The 20,556-nt window shown below is 37.6% G+C and overlaps 1 protein-coding gene across 4 annotated transcripts; it reads left to right on the forward strand.

Moving 5' to 3' along the window:
• DHCR7 (7-dehydrocholesterol reductase) lies at positions 1-9,888 on the forward strand. 4 transcript variants are annotated; one of them, XM_026089333.1, is made up of 10 exons: positions 1-67; positions 252-336; positions 493-742; positions 3,146-3,251; positions 4,388-4,610; positions 5,776-5,866; positions 6,590-6,803; positions 7,279-7,483; positions 8,412-8,543; positions 9,130-9,888. In XM_026089333.1, the coding sequence occupies exons 4-10, from the start codon at positions 3,154-3,156 to the stop codon at positions 9,592-9,594; spliced, it is 1,428 nt and encodes a 475-aa protein (XP_025945118.1). In that variant the 5' UTR covers positions 1-67; positions 252-336; positions 493-742; positions 3,146-3,153; the 3' UTR covers positions 9,595-9,888. The 4 variants fall into 4 exon arrangements, with proteins under 4 accessions (XP_025945118.1, XP_025945116.1, XP_025945119.1 ...); XM_026089331.1 differs by lacking the exon at positions 493-742; XM_026089332.1 differs by lacking the exon at positions 493-742 and having other exon boundaries at positions 44-129.
• Positions 9,889-20,556: the final 10,668 nt, after the last annotated feature.

The raw sequence follows: 20,556 nt of genomic DNA on the forward strand, positions 1-20,556 counted from the left end.
CGCGGCGCGGCGGGGCCGGGCGCGGGGGACGAGGAGGAGGAGAGTGGCCGCGGGCTGCGCTTAATAGGTGCGTGTTTCACCGCGAGCCATGCTGGGCCTCGGCGGGGGAGGACAAAGTGTAGCTGGAAGGTAGCTTTTTGTGGTAAATCTGATAAGCATCTCCTGGTTCTGGAGCCTGCTGCTAACTTCCTCCGCTCTTTTTTTTCTYCACCCTCATGATATTCCCCCGGACGTTTGTGTTTGGTATACAGAGCCTAGGGTATAGGAAAGCGTCGTCATTTTTGCTGATGGGAATCTGCTGAATTAGCCCCGGTAACCAGCTGCAGTGTTCGTCTGGTATGCAAAATATTTGATTTTATACAGTATTGTATTTCACCTAGGAGATCTTGTTTTAAATCTATATTGATAAATGTTAGTCCATCGTGTTTTTATAGGAAAAAAAATCTGATGATGGGTTTTTGTTACTCTTATTTAATCACAATTCCATTTCAGTATTTCCAGAGCATGCTGATGAAAAACATCAAACAACTGTGAAATATTGATGCTTGAAAGGACTCTACTTTGTATGAAACTGAACCTATGAACTGTGTATTAAATACGTGGCTTGGGTACTGAAAGGAAAGAGAGCACTTCAGAGTGAACTGACTGGTTGGCATGATCTTACTTTTAACACAGTATTTCATTGTTAAACTTTGAAATTTGGATTCAGATGAAGAGTATGTCTCTGGATTTTTCTGTGCAGGTGACTTTTAAATTGTGAATTTTGCTTCAGGCTCTTGTTAAGAAGCTGACTAGGAGTTAGGAAAGCAATGTGTTAGGAGTGTCCTGAACCTATTAAAGTTTAGAGGGGTAACAGGAACCTTGTATATAAAGAAGCTTCAATAGCTAATAAGTGTTTAACATGTGAGTAAGATTTTAGTAGGAGTCATAATTCGGAAACATTAGCGGGCGTTTAAGATTTGTGGAAAAACTTCTGAACCTGGAGAGGCTCTCGGCTGCCAGCACCAGGGCGGAGCTGTCAGGGGAAGGCTCTAGGCAAGCGCTCATTCGAAGCACCTTGCAGAAAGGTGAAACTTACTGGCAGTTACTGATCTTTAAACAGGTGGAATATGTGGATCCCGCATGCGCTCTGACTCAGTACCAGCCTTTCTCATTACCAAGTTCACAGTTTTAGTAATGGGATGATTGTCATGTTTCTGCACTGTTTGGTAGGATTAATGGTAAAGTGGGTGCGTATGAGCCTCCACAAAATCCCGTGTGCTGCCAGCAGCAGACAGGCTTTTTACAAGTGCTCAACAGCCTGAGCAGAGTTCAAGTCCAATATGCTGAGCTCTGCAGAATAACCAGTCTGTTTCATTACTTAAGAGCCTAAAAGAAAGTTGAACCCCGATGACCAGGACTCAATTTTATGGCTCTTCCATCTACTCTCTGATAATTTGCTAGGGTCTCTGTGCTGGATCTCTTATGTCCCCTTCCTCAATAGGACTGGCAAATGAGAAATGTCATGGGGAATCCGTGGAAATAGTCAAAACTTGACTGGACAAGGCTCTGAGCAACCTGATCTATGCTGGCCCTGCTTCGAGCAGGGGTGAAGTTGGACTAAATGATTTCCAGGGTCTTATCCAATCTAAACTATTCTGATTCTGTTATTTCCTGAATGAGAGCCTTTCTGTCTCTGCAGAATTCTTACTGGTGCTGTAACTGTTTCCAGTATGAATTTGTGGTGCTATGTAAAGCTAAACTAACAAAAATTACTGGAGTAAGGTCCCACACTCCTAACCTTGGTACAGTAAATCTCCTGCCTTTCCTGTACTTATACATGCTTATCTTTAGATTGATTCATTACTTGCATTAGAAACCTTGTTGTGAAGGTGTTGATACCTGGAAAAATGTAGACTTCTGGCTCAAATCCAAGCCCAGCTTTTTACCTTTGACAGTATTTTAAAAATCTTTCTGCTGAAAAACAGGTTTACTGGTTAATATTTCTACCTGTGATTATGAAAATAGTAAGTTATGTAAGCTTCCTGCACCCCAGGTATCTTCTTGCATTACTTCTTTAGGATTTCTGCCTCATCAAGTTAGTGAGGGGGGGCATTGTGTTGCTTTTCCGATTACTTCCGAAAATAAGCATTTTAATTCAAATGTATGATGGGGAGGAGATTTATACAGAACGTGCTATATATTTTGAATGTGAGGATGGCGCATTATCCTTGTGGTTGGCCTGATCCTGTTTGAGATCTTTCTGTTTTGGCATCCAGGCATTTTCCTCTTTCTTAATATGTTGTATTGTCATTTCTGCTTCAGTGGAAATAAGAGCAGGTTTTGGGTTTTAGTTATCAAAGACTGAAAACCTACAAAACTAACAACTGTTAGCAAATTCCCTTCTGAATAGTAAACTACAATATTCCATGTGGCTTAGAATCCATATCTTCCCATAACACAAAAACAAAATTTAGGAAAAAGATTTTTCTCTTTTTCTTTTGGTAGAGGGATTACCAAATGTTCAGATTATGGGATGATAATGATCCCTAAGAAAAGAAATATTTGGGCAAAGCACAAAAAAAAAAAAACTGTAATGCATGTTCCACAGAGAATTAGGTGTTACCTAGTATGTCATTCTCAATTCTGACTCATTTCTGATACAGATGGGATTATAGCTGTCATCTTGTTTTCTTCAATGTAGCTAGTGTGTATTAAGCAAGGGATCTAGGGAAAATATGTAGTTAGGCAAGATCCAATACACGTGATATTACAGCAGTAGCAATTACTCTGGGAAAGGCAATTCATTGCAGACCCTCATTTTCAGAGGTTTATAAGAATGTGGCAGAACACTTCCCCCTCCCTCCCTTTGCATCTCATGTATAAGTAACAAGCCATGTATTGTACAGTATGACTTAAAAGACGTTTCCAGTTAGCACCAAGTTTAATGGAGTACTTTGACATCAATGGTTTGGTAATGTTTTGCTGAATATAAGATTGTAAGAGTTTGGGTGTTTTTTTTCCTTCCTAACCCCTTCTCGAATTTCCTGTAATCAGAAGGCCATAAAATAGTTTCTAATAACTTTTAATTGTGATTCTCTTCAGTCAAACTGAAAGAATTACTGAGAACCAGCTGGAGTAATACCACAAATATTTTCTTTCATAGAGGGAAGCATGGCAGCCCTTCAGGAGAAAAGATCTTCTGAAGAAAGAAAACACAAAAGTGTCCAAAATGGTGCTGAAACATCTCAAGGACAGTGGGGAAGAGCATGGTGAGAGAAGTTGATAACCCTAATTAGTCGCTGTATTTCAGACTGGTTCACACCTACTCTTGTGGTTGCCACTTTCCTGTTAAACTTGACTCTATTAATAAAAGATGGTTGCATTGATCTTCCATAGAATGAGTTGTAGTAAGAGATGCCATTTACAGCAGGTTGTAAACAGTAATGTAAAACATTGCCTTGCTTTGCCTTTCATGTGCTAGTGTGTTGACACTTTCATTGTTTTGTTGAGTGGCATAATGTTGTAATGCCTTGTTACTCCTCAGCTGGAAGAGAAATTCGTGTTAAAGTCTAATTTTTTTTTGCCAGCTTGTTTTGATTGAATATGCTTATCTTTTAAAGAGATACTTAGAAGCAAGGCAAAGAAGGTATCTTTGTTTAGGTATCTCAAACCACCTACCAGCGCCCAGTTGCATAAAACAACTTTTTTTTGCCAGAAGGCTTGGGTTAAAACACACTTCTGCTTGCATAAAGGAAAACTCATCATAAAAATCAGCAACGTTTGTTGTTCTTCAAAAGCGTAACAAAATATTTGCTCAGAGTTATAAAGCAGACATCCATCTGTGGTCTTGCCAGCTGACATCTCCTGCTGTAGTAAGATTTATGACCCATATTCTTGTCCTCAAAGTATTGTGCAAATATTACAGTATTGTATTGCAACTGGAAACTGAGATGTGCATTTTTATATTGCTTGCCACTACAGACAGTGTGTGGTAGAGCAAGTTCAATTTCTGGCTGTCCAGAGTCTGTCTTTTCTGTGTGTCCAAGCTTCGCTCAATATGCTTGTGACTCTATTACCACCTCTAACTGAACCCTTTACAAATTATACCCCCAATTACTGTCTTGATGTATTTGATGGCAATAATAGTCTGATTTTGGGGGGGGTGGGGTGGGAGGGGAGAGATGTTGTCTATTCTGTTGCACTGATTCACTAGCATAGATTTATAACAGTTTTCGTAAAGTATTTTAACATGTAACTGTTTGACCCAAAGAAATTTGTGCCTTCAAAATATTTCCAGTTTTCACCTGGTTAGTCTAAAAGGTCCACTGAAAAAATCTGTCTGTCTTAATCAGACCCACTGTTCCAACTGAAAGTTGGAAAATAAATGTTCTGTTTTGGATTACAGGGAAGTAGACTGGTTTTCTTTGGCAAGCATCCTTTTCCTGCTCATGTTTGCACCACTCATTGTATATTACTTCATAATGTCCTGTGACCAGTACCAGTGCTCCCTGATCAATCCACTTGTTGACTTGCTCATGGGGAATACACATCTGTCTGACATCTGGAACAAAACTCCTACACTGACATACAAGGCTGCTGGCATCTATATCCTTTGGGTCACTTTCCAGGTATGCTGTTGAGTCATGATGTAGATGGTAGTGGCTCTTTCTTTAAAACCAGCTGTTCAATTAGTCCTTTTTTATGAAAGATAAGGGAATGTCACACTGGCTTTTATTCTTTGATGTTTCTTATTTTACATGGCTTTTTGGAATCCAAACAAAGCTCAGGCCCAAATATTCCTTTGCTGTCAGAGTACACTGTTCTAGTACGATGGATGTCAGTTGCTGTAGAGCTGTAAGCAGCAGTACTGAATAAAGGTAGGACAGTGTGCACGTGTTTGTGCGTTCAAGCACGCACATGCATCTGTGCTTGAGAGGAAACAAGGGTAGAACTAACTCGAATTATATGGAATTTTTAGGTAATTGAAACATAATCTGTCGGATGTCAATGATATCAATCCAGCAAAAAATGCCAAGAGGTTATGTGATCCTCAAATGGTTGGGGTACCAGTTTTACTCTTCCTGTGAAGAAAGTTTGCTTCACAAGCAGTTTTTTGTTACCTAGTATGATATAACACTGTGCTTAAACACTGCCCAGCAATGAGTAGGAAAATGTGCAGCCAGATGCATGCCAATATTGCTTGCTCCCATAGCTACTCTGTGGTCTGAGCATTTTACACAAATGTAAAGTCAGATAGCATAGAAGAATGAGTTCTAGAAGAGTCCTTGATGGAAAATACAGTTATTAAGAAAAAGCAAGAATAATAACAAAAATATCCATTTATATTAATTAAATACATGAAAAATTTTATATACTAACGCTGCAGAAGGGGTAGAATTTTCTGTAGACAGAATATAAAAGGACATTGATATATGAAGTATCTTCAAACTTACCAAACTTCTCCCATTTTTACCAATTTGCCAAGCAACTTGCATATAATACTGATTAACTTCAGAATTAAAGGATAACAACCTGAAGCTAGTTAGCAAATTTTCCCTCCACCCTGCAAAGGAAGAATGATAACTGTATGTGAGGTACCTAAAGGGTAAAAAAAATGGCTTAGTAGCTTGGATGCATTACTAGTCTAAAAGCACATCAGTTATATCTTGCAATATTTGCTTAACCAATGCTTAATTGAAACTGTTGAGTATTATCTTTGGTATGTGTGTGAAGGCAACAGTGCTCTTTGGGTTTGTCTAGTTTCTCACTGTTAATAAGTTCTCTCTCTTTTAGGTGATTTTGTATGTCTTCATTCCTGATTTCTGCCATAAGTTTCTTCCTGGATATGTTGGAGGTATACAGGAAGGTGCTGTTACTCCTGCTGGTAAGGTATTCCTTAGAATATACCCACACTATATGCTTATTTTTAAATGATAGTATTCCTCTACTTAAAATGTTTAAATAACCCATATATATCTGGAGGAAACATGGACATAAATGTCTTCACCTTTCTTATGTTTACTTCAAACCAAAAAAAACAAAAAAAAACCCTTCATCTTTGAGAATAACTTACAGAATTTCTGTTTCTTAGTGTTGGTAAAAATACTGATCATGCAAGTAGGTGATTAATTCATCCTTAAGTAAAATATGGCTAGTACCACTCCAGCAATGGTGGAAAAATTCGGACTGATAATTTTGGAGCTTAAGATCAGTGGGGGACTATTGCTAGTATTTTGCAATGCAGCTACACCTACTCAAGCTAATGTAACCTATGAGACTCAAGCTAAAAAAACTGCCTTGAACTAAGTGTACAGAGAGTAACTTGAGACCTTGGTCAGTTTTAGCAGAGATGCCAAATCTGCTATTTGCAAAAAGAGAGTGAAGAAAAAAGCACAGTCTAACATAGCCTGGTGGTTACACCAGAGTATAATGAAACCTTTGTGAAGGTGCCATGTGAGAAATATATTTGGGAGGGTGAAATTCAAGGGAAGCGGGGAGAACTTGCTCATTTATTGAACACTTGATTGAGCTTTCTGGGTGAAAAGCTGTACTAGTGTGATATCATGGTAACATTCAGGGTTTTGTGTTTTTTTTCTTCACTTCTTAGGTGTAGTAAATAAGTATGAAATCAATGGACTTCAGGCTTGGATCATTACCCATGTGATTTGGTTTGCAAATGCCTGTTACTTCCACTGCTTCTCACCTACCATAATTTTTGACAATTGGATTCCTCTTCTGTGGTGTGCCAACATCCTGGGATATGTAGTTTCCACATTTGCAATGATTAAAGGCTACTTTTTTCCTAGTAATGCTAAAGACTGGTATGTGGTTTTTAATAATGAGAGAATACTAGGAAATCTGACATATACATTGAATGCTGCACAGAATAGTAATGAAAGAACGTATGTTATTGACACAGATAGGTAGACCAAGGTAGGACTGTGGTTCTTTACTTCATTTGCACCATCGACTGTGTTTCCTGCTGCATGTCATGTGATTGTGGAAGCCTCAGTGTTATGGATACATCCATTCTTATCCGAGACTAAGGATAAGGTTATAGTTAGGTGGTTCACAAGTAATACTGAGTGTAAAATAGAATGCTTTTGAAGCTAAAATTTATCTTTACTAATGTAATACTTTGGATCAATTTGTCCAATGCAAACATGACCTGATTTTATGATTTTTATTACCCTTACATTAAGTGCCTTGGGAAATCAAGTGAAATATATAGACAGAAGAGCAATTACCTGAACTTGTGTATAACTGCATTAACTTGTAATCTCTTATGCTTTCCAGCAAATTCACTGGCAACTTTTTTTATGACTACATGATGGGGATTGAATTTAACCCTCGAATAGGAAAGTGGTTTGATTTCAAGCTCTTCTTCAATGGGCGCCCTGGTATTGTAGCCTGGACTCTAATTAACCTTTCCTATGCTGCTAAACAACAGGAGCTGCATGGTAAAGTAACCAACTCCATGATCCTTGTCAATGTCCTTCAGGTAAATTTGGAGGAGGAAAATAAGAAACCAAATTGTAAATAAACTAGTATTGAAGTAGAAAAACTCCCTGCATTGGAATTGAACTTACACTATTTTTCTTGGATTAAACAACCTCATTCAGTGATGGTGCACTGGGACTTGTTTCTTTGGGAGCTTGTACTCATTCAGAGTGCACTGACAATGCTCTAGTGTACTCATTCATAGTGCTACCAGTCATATGGTCCTGCCTGCATCAGCAGATTTCACTATAAGCTTAAATTAAGAGAAATTTTTCTGAACCTGCATTCTAGAAACAGGTATAGCCTGATCTAGAATCTAAAGAGAACAATGGCAAAACTTTGTGACTTCAGTTGGAGCAAGATTGGGGCAGTTTTTTTCTAAAGGTAGCACTACATCTAGCTCCACTTCTTTAATGTGAGGAGGGCATAACTATTGATCTCTCCACACCTAAAAATTGCTAGTCAGGTTCTGTACATTCCCCTGAAAGAGACCCCAAGTAATAAATGGAGATAATAGTTTGGATTTACTCATTCACATGTGCAAATGGGGGTCCTCTTGATAGAAGCTCTATTCTCACTCTTGGTATGCATGACACTCCAAGTTGAAGAGAGTCAGGGGTGGTCAGATGCAGGCTCATTTCCTGAGTGGTGTGTCCTTACAGTAGCACATGGAGAATATTTGCATTAGTTATCTTGGTTAATATTGCTTTGCATTAGTTATTACTGCTTTAGCTATATAGATGTAGTTTAGCTCTTCCTTCTCTGTGTGATATGTTCCTCTTAATACCTTATTTTTGAGGTGGTAAAATAAAAACACAGGTCAGTTTTGAGAGCTTACCACAAGACAGCATGGAAAGATTAAGTTGATGGTATTAAACAGGATGACTGGTGACAATGCTCTGTTATTAAGCAGAATCATTCTCTTTCAGGGTATTTATGTTTTGGACTTCTTCTGGAATGAATCCTGGTATTTGAAAACCATCGATATCTGCCACGATCATTTTGGATGGTACTTGGGCTGGGGAGACTGTGTTTGGTTACCATACCTCTATACTCTGCAGGTAAAAATATGGTACAATAAGTGTTTGGGCTAAAAGGGAAGAAACTTTTCATAAACATTCTCCCCAGCACTTTTATTTGCATCTTAAGTTGCTTCTAGACATTTTGAAAATAAGCAACCATTACAACATCCTGTGTGGGGAACAATTCACCTGTAGGAGGGCCTGCTGTCCCAACATGCAGTTGACATCTTTTCTTCTTCTTCTCCTCCTCCTCTTTTGTGCCCCTTTCTGTCACTGTCTATCATGTCTGTATATTTTCTCTAAATCCTTTTGGTCTCTTTTTTGTATCCCTTTACGATTCTTTTCTTCTGCTGTGTTTGGTATGCATCCTCACTACTTTTCCCTCATTATTGTTCCCACATTAAAAAATGTGATTTTTGGAAAGGGAGAGGGAATACAGGATGCAGAATTTTTTGAAAAATCTCCATGGTTTTACTGGTACAGTGGATCTTCCTATTCTTTCTACTCATCTATTTTGGGTCGCTGTAGGTCAAGGCATCCAAGTCTGGCATCCTGAGCATGCGCTCAGGGTTGAGAAAAGATGTATTTGAAGTAAATCACTGATTGTCYCTTTTCTACTCCCTAGGGTTTATATTTGGTTTACCATCCTGTCCAGCTTGGCACAGCTAATGCTGTAGGGATCTTGATATTGGGATTGGCTGGCTATTATATCTTCAGAGTGACCAACCACCAGAAAGATCTCTTTCGACGTACAAATGGAAACTGCAAGATATGGGGAAAGAAGCCGGAATATATTGAGTGCTCCTACACGTCCGTGGATGGGACAAAGTACTACAGCAAACTGATGACCTCTGGCTTCTGGGGATGGGCTCGCCATTTCAATTACACAGGAGATTTGATGGGCTCCCTAGCCTACTGCCTGACTTGTGGGTTTGTGCATATTTTGCCTTATTTCTACATTGTTTATATGGCTATTCTGCTAACCCACCGTTGCATTAGGGATGAACACCGTTGTTTCAGCAAATACGGGAAGGATTGGAAGCGCTATACTACTAAAGTGCCTTACCGGCTAATACCAGGAATATTTTAAGACTAACGCAGAATTCAGGGGAAACAAAAAAGAAATTTTTTTTGGATACAAAAAGAGCTTATGCGCACAGTTAAACCAACAAAACCAGTTCTGTAGAAAACTCTTAATGCTCTGGAGGAGAAAAGGTAGCTGGACAGCAATTCTTCATGTACTTAAAGAACATGTTTCTAGTAACCAGTCACGCTGTATGTAAAGTAAATGAGGCACTGAAATAGCCTGATCTTTTTATAAGACTGTTTTACCTGGTCCTTTTTTTTTTTCCTTCCCCCCCCCTCTCAAAATTAACTTGGAATCGAAGAAAAGTTGCATGTATTCATATTCCTGAAATCTCTCCTATGCTGGGAGGAGGCTTTACTGTTCAGAGTAGGAGGGTTCTCGAACTGGTTTCCAGTGAGATAGGAGTGGAGGAAAACAGGTGCTTGATCTGTTCATGAAAGCAGTTATGCAACATGGTTATGCACAGGTTATGCCCAGGTTATGCCTGTGACAGTCATGATCTACAGTTAGTAACTCTCAAAAGAAGGCTGTGGTGTTTGTCGCTTTTCAAGAGGTTAACTAGGGAAATACTGAACCTGATCCTAAACTGGTGCTGCAGGAAGACTGGTATAAGCTAATAGAAATACTGCCGAAAGCTGATGTAAATTGGTATAGCTGAATACTTATATTTGTTTACAGCACTTGAGAGTTTGGTCCATGACCAAGTGAGCAGTATTTGATACTGAAACCAACTTGCTTTGCAACGGTACTGAGCATGCATTGAATTCTTTTATGTGGATAGAAAACTTGGTCCCCTATCATTTTTGCCTAAAATCATATTTGTAAAACTTTAAGAAATAAATGCCTGGTTTCATGACTGAAAAGAACCCTCCTTTTTTTCTTTTTATTTTTCTTTTTTTCCTATCACATAGTTATCTTTTAAAGTTGCAGGATTCAAAGCTCTTCAAAGAATGCAGCCCCAAAGAGCTGATTCAACAATGGATAAAGGAGAAACAAATAGAAAAGACACACAGATTTCTCACACATAAATACACAGCTAGCTTTTACAGTAAGTAGATAATTGTGTCAACTGGTTTCTTGTAGGAGTTGCAGAATGTTCATGGGAGCTCTGACTGAGGTGTGTTGGTGGGTATGTGTTTTAGTTTTGTTGCTGTACTCCCTGGAAGGATAGGTTTGCCAGAAAAAGTCTCTCTCAAAACCCAGAAGATAAATGCGTTGTGTCATTTGGCTTTGTTTCGGAGCTGGATGCATAAGTGTGTATAGTTCTTCTAAACCTAACTGTAGTGTCACTACCATCTGTAGACCTCATAACTATTTTATCACCATTTTGCAGATAATGATTTCAATACAAGACACTATTGTTCCTGAGAGCATCTTCATGGAGCTGGGAGGAGCTACATCTGATAACTCTTCCAATTCCTTACCAGAACGCAGATGTTGCGTGTTAGAAATACCCTGCTGCTCACCATGTTGCTGTGTCAGCAGAACGGGCAACCTAGTTTTGTGATTCTGAATGGTCGTGAGGCACAAAAAGGATGTGAGCCTGCACACACTACAGTCTGAGGCCTGTGGGTCTTGGGCGAGGGGTGCAGTACTTGGGGATCAGCCAAGTTTATCTAGTGGTGTGGATGTGTTCAGAGAAAGAGAATGCAAAGACATGAAAGCCTTGGATCTGTGAGCTTTTCTAGATAAGTGGTAGCAGTATTTCAATAAAATAATTAGCAGCAATTTCCACTCTCAAATCCCAAAGTATTCCCATGGAATAAAAAGCTGTTTAGGTGAGTCTGGTAAAAAGCTGGTTACAAACTTCGTAATGTCATTATGTTGCCAGACACTGTTTAAAACCCACATGTTTAAGCACACTGAATTGATAATGCAACTGGCAGTGCTAAACCTGATGGATGTATTCAGAGTTACAGTCATATTGGTGCTTACACAGGTACAATTCAGTTTTTCTGTGTGTGACCCTTGTGCATTAATCTTACCATAAGGTAGGTGTTCTAGGGCCTGCGTGTTGCTTTAGGGATTTTTTAGCGTTTCAGATAAGTAATGCAGTGCAATAACAGCTCTTACAAATACTTAACATCAAAGATCACTGTACCTCATCTTCCTGCATCTTCTGATTTCACCTGCACTTCCACTTCAGAGAGGGCAACACCATTTTCTCGCCCATCAGAAGCGAAAAGCAGAATCTCTTCTATGTAGCACCCTGTACAAAATGCAGCGACTTTGCAGTCTGTGAGCTGGAAACCTCAGCAATTGGTACCAGGTGGGCTGTTGCAATTTAATGATGCTTTTGGAGATGTTTGTGCCTATAAACTTGTTTGAAGTAGCCTATCTGAAGTGGTACCTTAGAAGGAAGAATTACTGCGACAATGATGACACCCTGGCAATAGATGTTTTGCTGTGATAGAACATTCAAACTTTGTACTCCTATTAATGAAAAGAACTAATACAAATACTGAAAGAAAAAAAAATCAATGCTAGCTGCCTTTACTGAAAATGTACAGTCCCATATCTTTAGCAGTTCACCAAAGAGTGGTGCTATAAAATGGTTGATTTGAGAGAACTCAGTTTAGAGCAGGGGAAAACAGCTGTGAGCTTCCAGACTGTTGGTCCCCATCAGGAATGCATTGCTTTAGGCTGACCCTAATTTTGCTGGAGTAATTGGACAGTTTCTCTCCATAGCTTCCCAAAGGCCACACGTTTGCATCTTTTTCTTATGTAGCCTTGGAAATTACACTGATAGCTTGCTGTTAATGCCAAGGCTATTTAAATACCGCGAGATTATCTGGACTCTAAATCATGGTAGCCTTGCATGCCACAGTATGTTATGTTCTTTTCACTGATAAATTCTGGATGTGGAAGGAATTACCCAATTAAGGTGAATAAAAATATCACCATTTTAAAAATAAAATGGAGAAATTCAAAGAGTGGTATTGTGAGCACTAAGTTCATTATTCAAAGACTTCTTTCAGGCAATTTGTGTTGCATCTAATATTAGTCAAAGGATTTTCTGTATTGCTGACACTGGAGCATCGAAGCACTTTTATCTGTTTCTTTGCTGCAGCCTTGCTGCTGCTGCTGAGACTACTTTACCCTGCAGATAGCCGAGCTGCCACGAGTGAGAACTCTGTCAGCCAGATTGTTAAACCCCTGGCAGCAAGCAATTAGCTGCAAGATTGTTCAAGCAAGAGTCCGTCTCTAGGCCACATTCATGTCCTTTTTGTTGCGAGGATGACAGATCCTGGTTCTCCAGGCTTTCCTGCTGTCTATACAGATCTTCATTTATATTTCACCTTCATGGCATACAGACTGAGTAAGTATGTACTGTATGTATATAGGGTTCTCCATCTTGCTGGGAAAGAAAGTGGTAATTCCTTTCAAGTTTGTATATCTCATAAATAAATGATTTTTTGGAGAAGCATGAAAATACATAAGCAATGCTGTAAGCAGCACTCCGCTAATTTCATCCTTTAAAACTGAATCATTTAAAAGACTATTGACTTACTCGTCTTTGAATTGGGTGATGCCTGTGTCACAGTGTTGTATGCATGGCAGTGCTGTTTAAACTTCTTTCCCCTAGAACACCAAAAAAGTCAATACTTATTTTGCCTTGAAGAGTTTGTGGGTGTGTGTATTAGATTCTTTTGCCTTAATATTTCATATTTATTAATGTTAAGCTGTTAACATTGCCTATCAAGTTTTGAGAGCATATGTGTCTGTGGTATGTTAGAAATTTCAAATGTAAGGTTGCTATTATTTGTAAAATGATATTGCTTTATACGCAGGTTAAAACTAATGGGAAAATATAGAAAAAGCTTCTGATAATTACTTGGAGCAGATGCAAAGTTACTAGCACAGTATTTTAATACATTTACTTTGGTCAGACTATTGTATGAAAAAAGGTAACAAATGCCTATGTGAGCAGGGCACAACAGGCTAAGTAAGTTCCAGATTGCCATTGATCTGTCTAAGGGAGAAAATGGCTTTCTTCTAGTGTATAACCATTATAGATTGTCAGCATCCAACCTACAGACGGAGCCGAGCGGGGAGAGAGGAACTTCCAATAATGTGGAGATGGAGGGTATCTTCTCACATTAAAAATCCTGACGCTAAAGGGCATTGTAGTAGGATAGCATTTCTGAAATCGGTGCTCATAAAATGGCCTTACTTTTCAGCATAAGCAAGGTTACTCATTTATAACCCTTCATGCAAAGCTGCAGTTCAATTTATTCCGATCCAGACTGCAAGAATGCTGACACAATTCAACGGTGGACTATCAGGTACATAATGCATGTAGGTTTTTAAGAGGTTCATAAATATGTAGACTTTGTCTATAAAACATATACCTCTGAGCAACTCAGGACTAGTCCAAAGAGCTATGCTTAGAATATAATGGGGTTTGATCATTCAGTTCCAGCTTTATTCAGAGAATATAAATGACAGCAGAAGTGCACGCTTTTACCTCATGGGGGCAGCCACAAAATATTTTCTGCTCTAAATTATCAATGCAAGTTCCGATCATATGCCACTGCCCTTAACCCAGAGCTGCCCTGGATAATTTTAAATAATGCACTATTGTCATTGAAGGTTAAAAGTGATCTGCAATTGAAAATAAAATTGGACCTGTGTACTTCTTTGCCTCAGTTCATACAGAAAAAGTCTGAAAGTGTTTGTCAAATCAAAAGGAAAATAAAGCTTACAATTTTTTTTTTCAGATTACAAATACAGATTTATTTTATGGTAACTGGACAAGCAATGAAGTTATTATTTTTAATTAGGCTATTCAAAACCTTTTCATTGATTTTTTTTCACCTAATTATCAGAGAAATTTTTGCAATGTAGGGAAATTAATAAAATATATTTCAGTTAACACAGTATAGATCAAAAAGAAAAAAGAAACTAATAAGTACATATTGCAATGGCCACATATGTTCTTTCTGAAGTATTGTGAATGAATCAGAGAATGATGACAAGAATAAGTCGTAGGAAAAACTCTTCCAAATAGAGAAAGTGAAAACTGGAAGGAGGTTAGCTCAGAAAGTAAACACGTAGAAAGAAACTGAGATGCCTTAGAAAACTAAACTGGGGAACTTACATTTTTGAGAAGATTGAAACTAACAAAAAACGTGTCATGATGATGTGGAACTAGTAGCTACTGGAAATGATTGAAGTCAAGAATTTAAAAGGGTTTTAATTGTAAATATTTATCTGGATTATCCAGAGTTATGAACTAATAACAGAAGTTAAACTTTGTCAAGGTAAAGGTTTTGACAAAGAGTTTAAACAAATGTTTATTAAAGTTCAGGAGAAGAATTATGAAGAAGTTTGATTATTTCTTAGCTGCATACTTCAGCAGCCAACTTCTGAAGCCTTTTTAATCAAACAAGATTTAGGTGGACCATTGATTTAATCCAGTTTTGTAATTCCTACATTTAAAGAAACAAAACACAATGTTATGGAAAACGTTAAGATTGAAGTCAACAGCAACTGTAGCTGAAGTGTATATTAATGAAAATTTAAGTAATCATTTTAGTCTCTGCTCAGACTTTCTTGTTAATACTGCACAGTCTCCTGAAATATGAGAGACTTGAGTTAGCAGCTGAACAAAACTTGTCAGGTGTGACTATGAAAATGTTTTATTGGGAGTCAGGACAGCCTGGTGAAACATTTAAGACAGTTGCAGTAGCTAGGGAGAAGATAGTCATTCTGTTTTTTCTGCTTCTGTAACAGTGGAGGAAGCTAACTGTTTTCAGAGCAACCACCTCAGAGCAACCTCCTTACGCTATCACCCTTAAACTTCCCTTTTGCATTGTCAGGCATCAACTATAAATTCAAAAAGAAACTGACTACATGAAATAATACATGAAATGAATTCATGCTACTGTGATTACAAAGAATGCAAAACTCTAGAATATAGTTGCAGCATTGATAAAAGCTATAATTGATGAGTGCTGAATTTAATCTTATACCATATGGTAACGCTATTAATGCAAATTTCTTTAGTATGAAAAGGGCCTCAATCCTCTGAATATTGAAAGTATTGAAATACTGAAAACATGGAATCAAGATAATTTATTCTTCCACAGGTGATCTTAAACTTTGTTCCTGGATTAGCTAATTTTTCTGTTAACAATCTCCCTTTGGAAGGTGATTTTTTTAAGGATTCTGAAGTTCAAACTACTTACAACCTAATTATGTGAATGAACTCATATAATAAATGTATTTATTAAGCTCGAGACTGCTGGTCTTTGTTCTACAGGCAGATTTAGCATGCTAGGAAGTATGACAGAAGCAATCCAACAAGAAAACAAAATATTTTTGCACACTACTGGAGTAGAGGAAAACTAATTCATATGAAATGATGGTGATTTTCTTGGCGTCATGTTTTTCACACTGCAATAGTACACCCCAATTCAAGAGCATCTACAATGGTGTATCCATGTTCATCTCTCATAGTTTAAAAAGAAAGCTTACAATTGAATTCAATGTACTTGGAATCAGGCCCTTAAAGAGGTGACCTAAGCATCTATTAAGTGGTCTGTTAATTCGAGCCTGAATCTATTGCTTTTACTACCTGTGCAAAATTAACCACCTTCTTCAGAGATAAAGCTTCTCTGCAGACAGAAAAAAATGTACTGGAATGGGGAAATGCATTTAATTGTTTGATATCTACAGTGGGTGGTGCTACAAGACTGATCACTTGCAAAAATAAAACCAAAAAAACTCATGATATCACTGCCAGAATTTAAATTATGCTGAAAATGAATATATCAAGCAGATGGCTACCATGAACTCACAAAATATCTTGGAAAAAATATATATATTTTTTTTAATGCAATAAGAAGTAACTATCTTAGTGTCTGGAAAGTATGTTTTATTGTAACATTTAGCTTTCCAGCTGGCATGTTGTAGTTACTATTGAAGATCATTTAGTGATATGTTTTCTCTTTATAAAACTGTAGGTCACATATCAATGAGCTTTTTCCTCCTTTAAGCTGCATATAAACAAGTCTTTGATGCAGTCATTGATTGTAGCAAGCAATCCTGAGTCCTAATGTTGGAGGCAGCTGTGGTGGATAAAGAGGAGTGGTTCGTGATTGTGGTGTAATTAAAGGGAAGTTTCAGTCCCCTGAAGCAAAGAAAAAGGAAATGGATGCTTTAGCATCCATATATTTATAGATATATTTAATATTCTCAATATATTTAATATCCTAATATTTTCTTTCTAAAATTGAGTTGTTATTGGAGTGATGCCTCCTCTTGTGATTTGCTGAAGTATACTTACACTTGCTTATGAAACAGCTTTCTAATCATTTTTTACATACAAGGGTTTCTTAGACTTTAGTGTGTAAAAGTCCCTCCTGACAAAAAAAGACACATGTCAAGGGTAGGAAGACACCAAAACAGAGCTGGAAAATATCAGTAAGTCTTGCACCAGTAACTTTTGCGCAGTTGTAGCTGGAAGGTTCATATCAACTCAAATTAGCTACCTCAAACTAGCTAAAAAATCTCAACTCCTGACAGTAAAGAGGGATGTTCCTTCTTCCCTGCTCCTTTTCCCTCAGCCAAAACATGGCAAGTAAGTGCTTAGCTTGTGTGTAGCACAAACTTGTCACTGTCTTTTTTTGAACAGAAGAAAGCAACAAAATGAGTATGTGGAATCCAACTAAAGAAAAGACAGTTCATGATAGTTGAGCAAAATCATGACATTAACATTCAAAAAATTGCAGCTGAAATGCACAGTTTAATACAAATTACTGGAAGCTGTACATTAATATTCTGTAATTCCTGGTTAAAGCTCTGTTTTCCAGGTTATGTCATTCTCACCATGAAGATGGACTTGATTTCCTGCTTATTGCAGTGATTTAGCTTATGTTTGCAAGATAAGACCGGTAACTACTCTTTTTTCAGAGTCTGAGTTGCTTTTGTTTAGTAGAGCTCTCTTCTTAAGTTGTACAGTCTTCTGTGTCAGTGCTTCCAGCAGCAGTTGGAGAGCCTAAAAAAGTCATGTACTTCCAAAAACATATTTCTATCACCTAAAGTTAGTGACATGACAAAGTGAAATTCTATCCTGAATTACATTGTGCAATTCCTTTTTTTCAGAATACCAAAGTTGCTCTGATCAACAACAACAGACCATGTGTCCTCTTGTTTAATTTCATCCTTTGTGTAACTTGAGTGGAATTTCACCAGACTGAACTGAATTATTGCTCTTATGCTAGCTTTATGATGCTTTTTGTAGCTAGCAAAGTAAATGAAGGGGTTCACTGTTGTAATGTGATTAAGTTCTATGATTCAAACATAAACCACAGCTATCAGAAATGCAGACCATGCACACGCTCTTTAAATGTTTCTCCTATTTTTAAAAATCAGTATGGGCAGCTGCAAGATGTGAGATCGTTCTGAAAGAAGCATTTGTATTTTCAGATAACTGTTCTCTCCTTATGTCAACAGTTTTGTGATTAAAAAAAGTACTACTTAAAGGATCATATCTCTAATGTGATTTACAATCTTGAGAATCTAAAAATGAAGAGGAAGAAAGAAGTATATTCCAGCATCTATTCCATTTGTGCCATTTGGCTTTGTGTGGACATTGGCATGATGGTTCTGCAATGTGGTGGGTCTCTCTAGACAACACTCTCATTTGTTTTCTGAGGAGAGAACAGGAAACAAATTGCTTTGTTCCACTGACTTCTCTTGCTTTCTAACAGAAAACATTCATCAGATCACAACTACTTTCCTAACCATAACAATATCAGTTCTCCTAAGAGATCGTGTTATTAGTTAAAACTTAGGCAGCATTATAATTGTCTGATACGTGCTTTGCTTTGTTTGTAAAACACTGGGAAAGCTGTACAGACAAGTCAGTAGTTAGCACATCTGATTTTCTTGAGTGCTAGGACTATTTGTGTGTCTTTACCTCATTTGCTGAGAGCCACTGAGTCTATCCTGTTTTTTAATTGCTTTATTAGAAAACAGCTTAGTCAAAATGAATATTTTTTAATGGTATCCTTAACATTAGATGAAAAGATAATCACAGATACGCAAGCATTTTGAGAATAAATTAACAACAGTATTTCTGCTGCTGTCATAAGCTTCTTCAAACTGCACGTTTCCTGGAGATAGGGCACTCTGGGCTTTTGTCTAAGTTTCTAAGTTGCATAAATCTTCCCTGAAAGGAAATCTGGATCTGAGTTGTACACACAGGCATCTGTACAACATATTCTGGAGTGGCTGGTAGTTCAGTTTGTGAGGCAGGGCAGCACAGAACCCTTCACCAATGTCCATGGACTTTTCTTCCTCTTGAACTTGCAAATTAGAGTATGTCAGTTATTGCTTCATACCTCAGTGCCTCCTCTGGCTGTGAGTGACTATAGACAAATATTTCAAAAAAGGAACTTAAACGTTCTTTGGAATCACTCTGAATAGGCCCACAACCCATTTTATTAACAGTTCACAGACACTTACACAGTTGATGGTTTTATTTTAGTGGGTGTAGATGGAGAGAGTGTTGCAATGATCCTTCTGTTGGCAGGTCTTTATGGTGATATTCCTGTAGCTTCATAAAAACTCTTTGTAGAGTAGAGCTCGAAAGATATTTTAAGAGATACAATAAGGAAATAGCTTCTAGAAATAGACTGAATGCTAACTGTGCCCTCTACATTTTTTCTTCAGAAAAGACACGCTTACATGCAAAATCTTATTACTTACACTGCTCCATAAAGCAGCATTAAAAGCAATAAAAAAGTAAAATGCATAATATGATGTTTTGCCATAATAAAAAAGCATTTTACTATTTACATTGCAATTTCCATACAATTTGATGTGATTTAATAGCATTTTTTTATACTTGCTTCTCTCTCATTTATTCAGTGAAGTGAATGCAAAATGCTATTTAAAAGCTGCTAAAGGCCTAGATACCTCTTTACCTTTATCTAATCAAAATGACACTAATCTCATATAGTCACTCATAAAAGATTGTCTAGGAGTGTGGATGATTGTTATAACATTTTTGAAGAAAATGCACTTACTCCGAGGCTTTCAGTTTCTTAAAGATCGTGAGGTCACCATTCTACTAAAAGCTGGTCTTACTCATGCAAATGCTTAAGTACTTTGACCAAATTTACAAAGTATAAATACCTGACATGCTGTGTTAGCAGTGTAGCATTAATAGCATAGTGCAGCAATTCCTTTCAGTCTCAGAATTCACTTTGAGAAACTGCTTCTTGGATAAAAAACAGGTTGATCAAGATTTCTTGTGAAACAAGCTGTGCACATGCATGTATCAAAAATATTACTTGGAAATTTTCAATTCAGACAGAAACATGATCATTTCACAAGCCTTTAAGATTAAGGAAGGGTTAACCAACTCCAAAGTAGTGTGAAAAATCTATATGGACTTGGGAGGCCTTAAAAATGAATTCCGATGCTATTTGATTCCCAGACTCATCAATGCAAGTGAATAACAGTTAACCAAACTATACACTGATGTTCATCCTGCCATAATAACGCCATCATGGCAGGATGTTGTGTAGCACTATTTCATATTTGTGTTACCTAGTATCACACTATCTCTAAAACTATACAGTGACATAGCTCAACTTTTGTCAGGAAGTCATCAAGCAGAAGTTCCTGGGAAAATGATATTTATATAGTATGTGCCAAGACAGAATAAGCAAGGAGGACATTAAGAAAGACCTACAAACATTTCCAGGAAAATAAGTCCTTGTTCACTGTCCCATAAATGAAACCTGTAAGTAGCTATAGATTAGAAAGAACAGGAAAAAGTGACAAGTGCCAGAAGGAGAAGTGATACTTTAAAATCTTAAAGAAAGAGTTATGACTGCAGGTAGTAAATATTCTGGCATCTATTTAGATGTGGAAAATGTGGTCAGTCAAGAATTGGTCTCTGCAGCCTTTTGAGTATTTAAAAGTCACTTACCATTTTAGTTAGTTCCG

This window comes from Apteryx rowi, unplaced genomic scaffold (genome assembly GCF_003343035.1).
Source record: "Apteryx rowi isolate R43461 unplaced genomic scaffold, aptRow1 scaffold_81, whole genome shotgun sequence".
Classification (NCBI taxonomy): Eukaryota; Metazoa; Chordata; class Aves; order Apterygiformes; family Apterygidae; genus Apteryx; species Apteryx rowi.

Bases quoted from the DNA above. Each gene is read 5' to 3' on its own strand.
- DHCR7 (XM_026089333.1), top strand. From the start codon at position 3,154: ATGGCAGCCCTTCAGGAGAAAAGATCTTCTGAAGAAAGAAAACACAAA. The intron at 3,252-4,387 runs GTGAGAGAAGTT...TTTGGATTACAG, and splicing joins GGACAGTGGGGAAGAGCATG to GGAAGTAGACTGGTTTTCTT. The intron at 6,804-7,278 runs GTATGTGGTTTT...TATGCTTTCCAG, and splicing joins CCTAGTAATGCTAAAGACTG to CAAATTCACTGGCAACTTTT.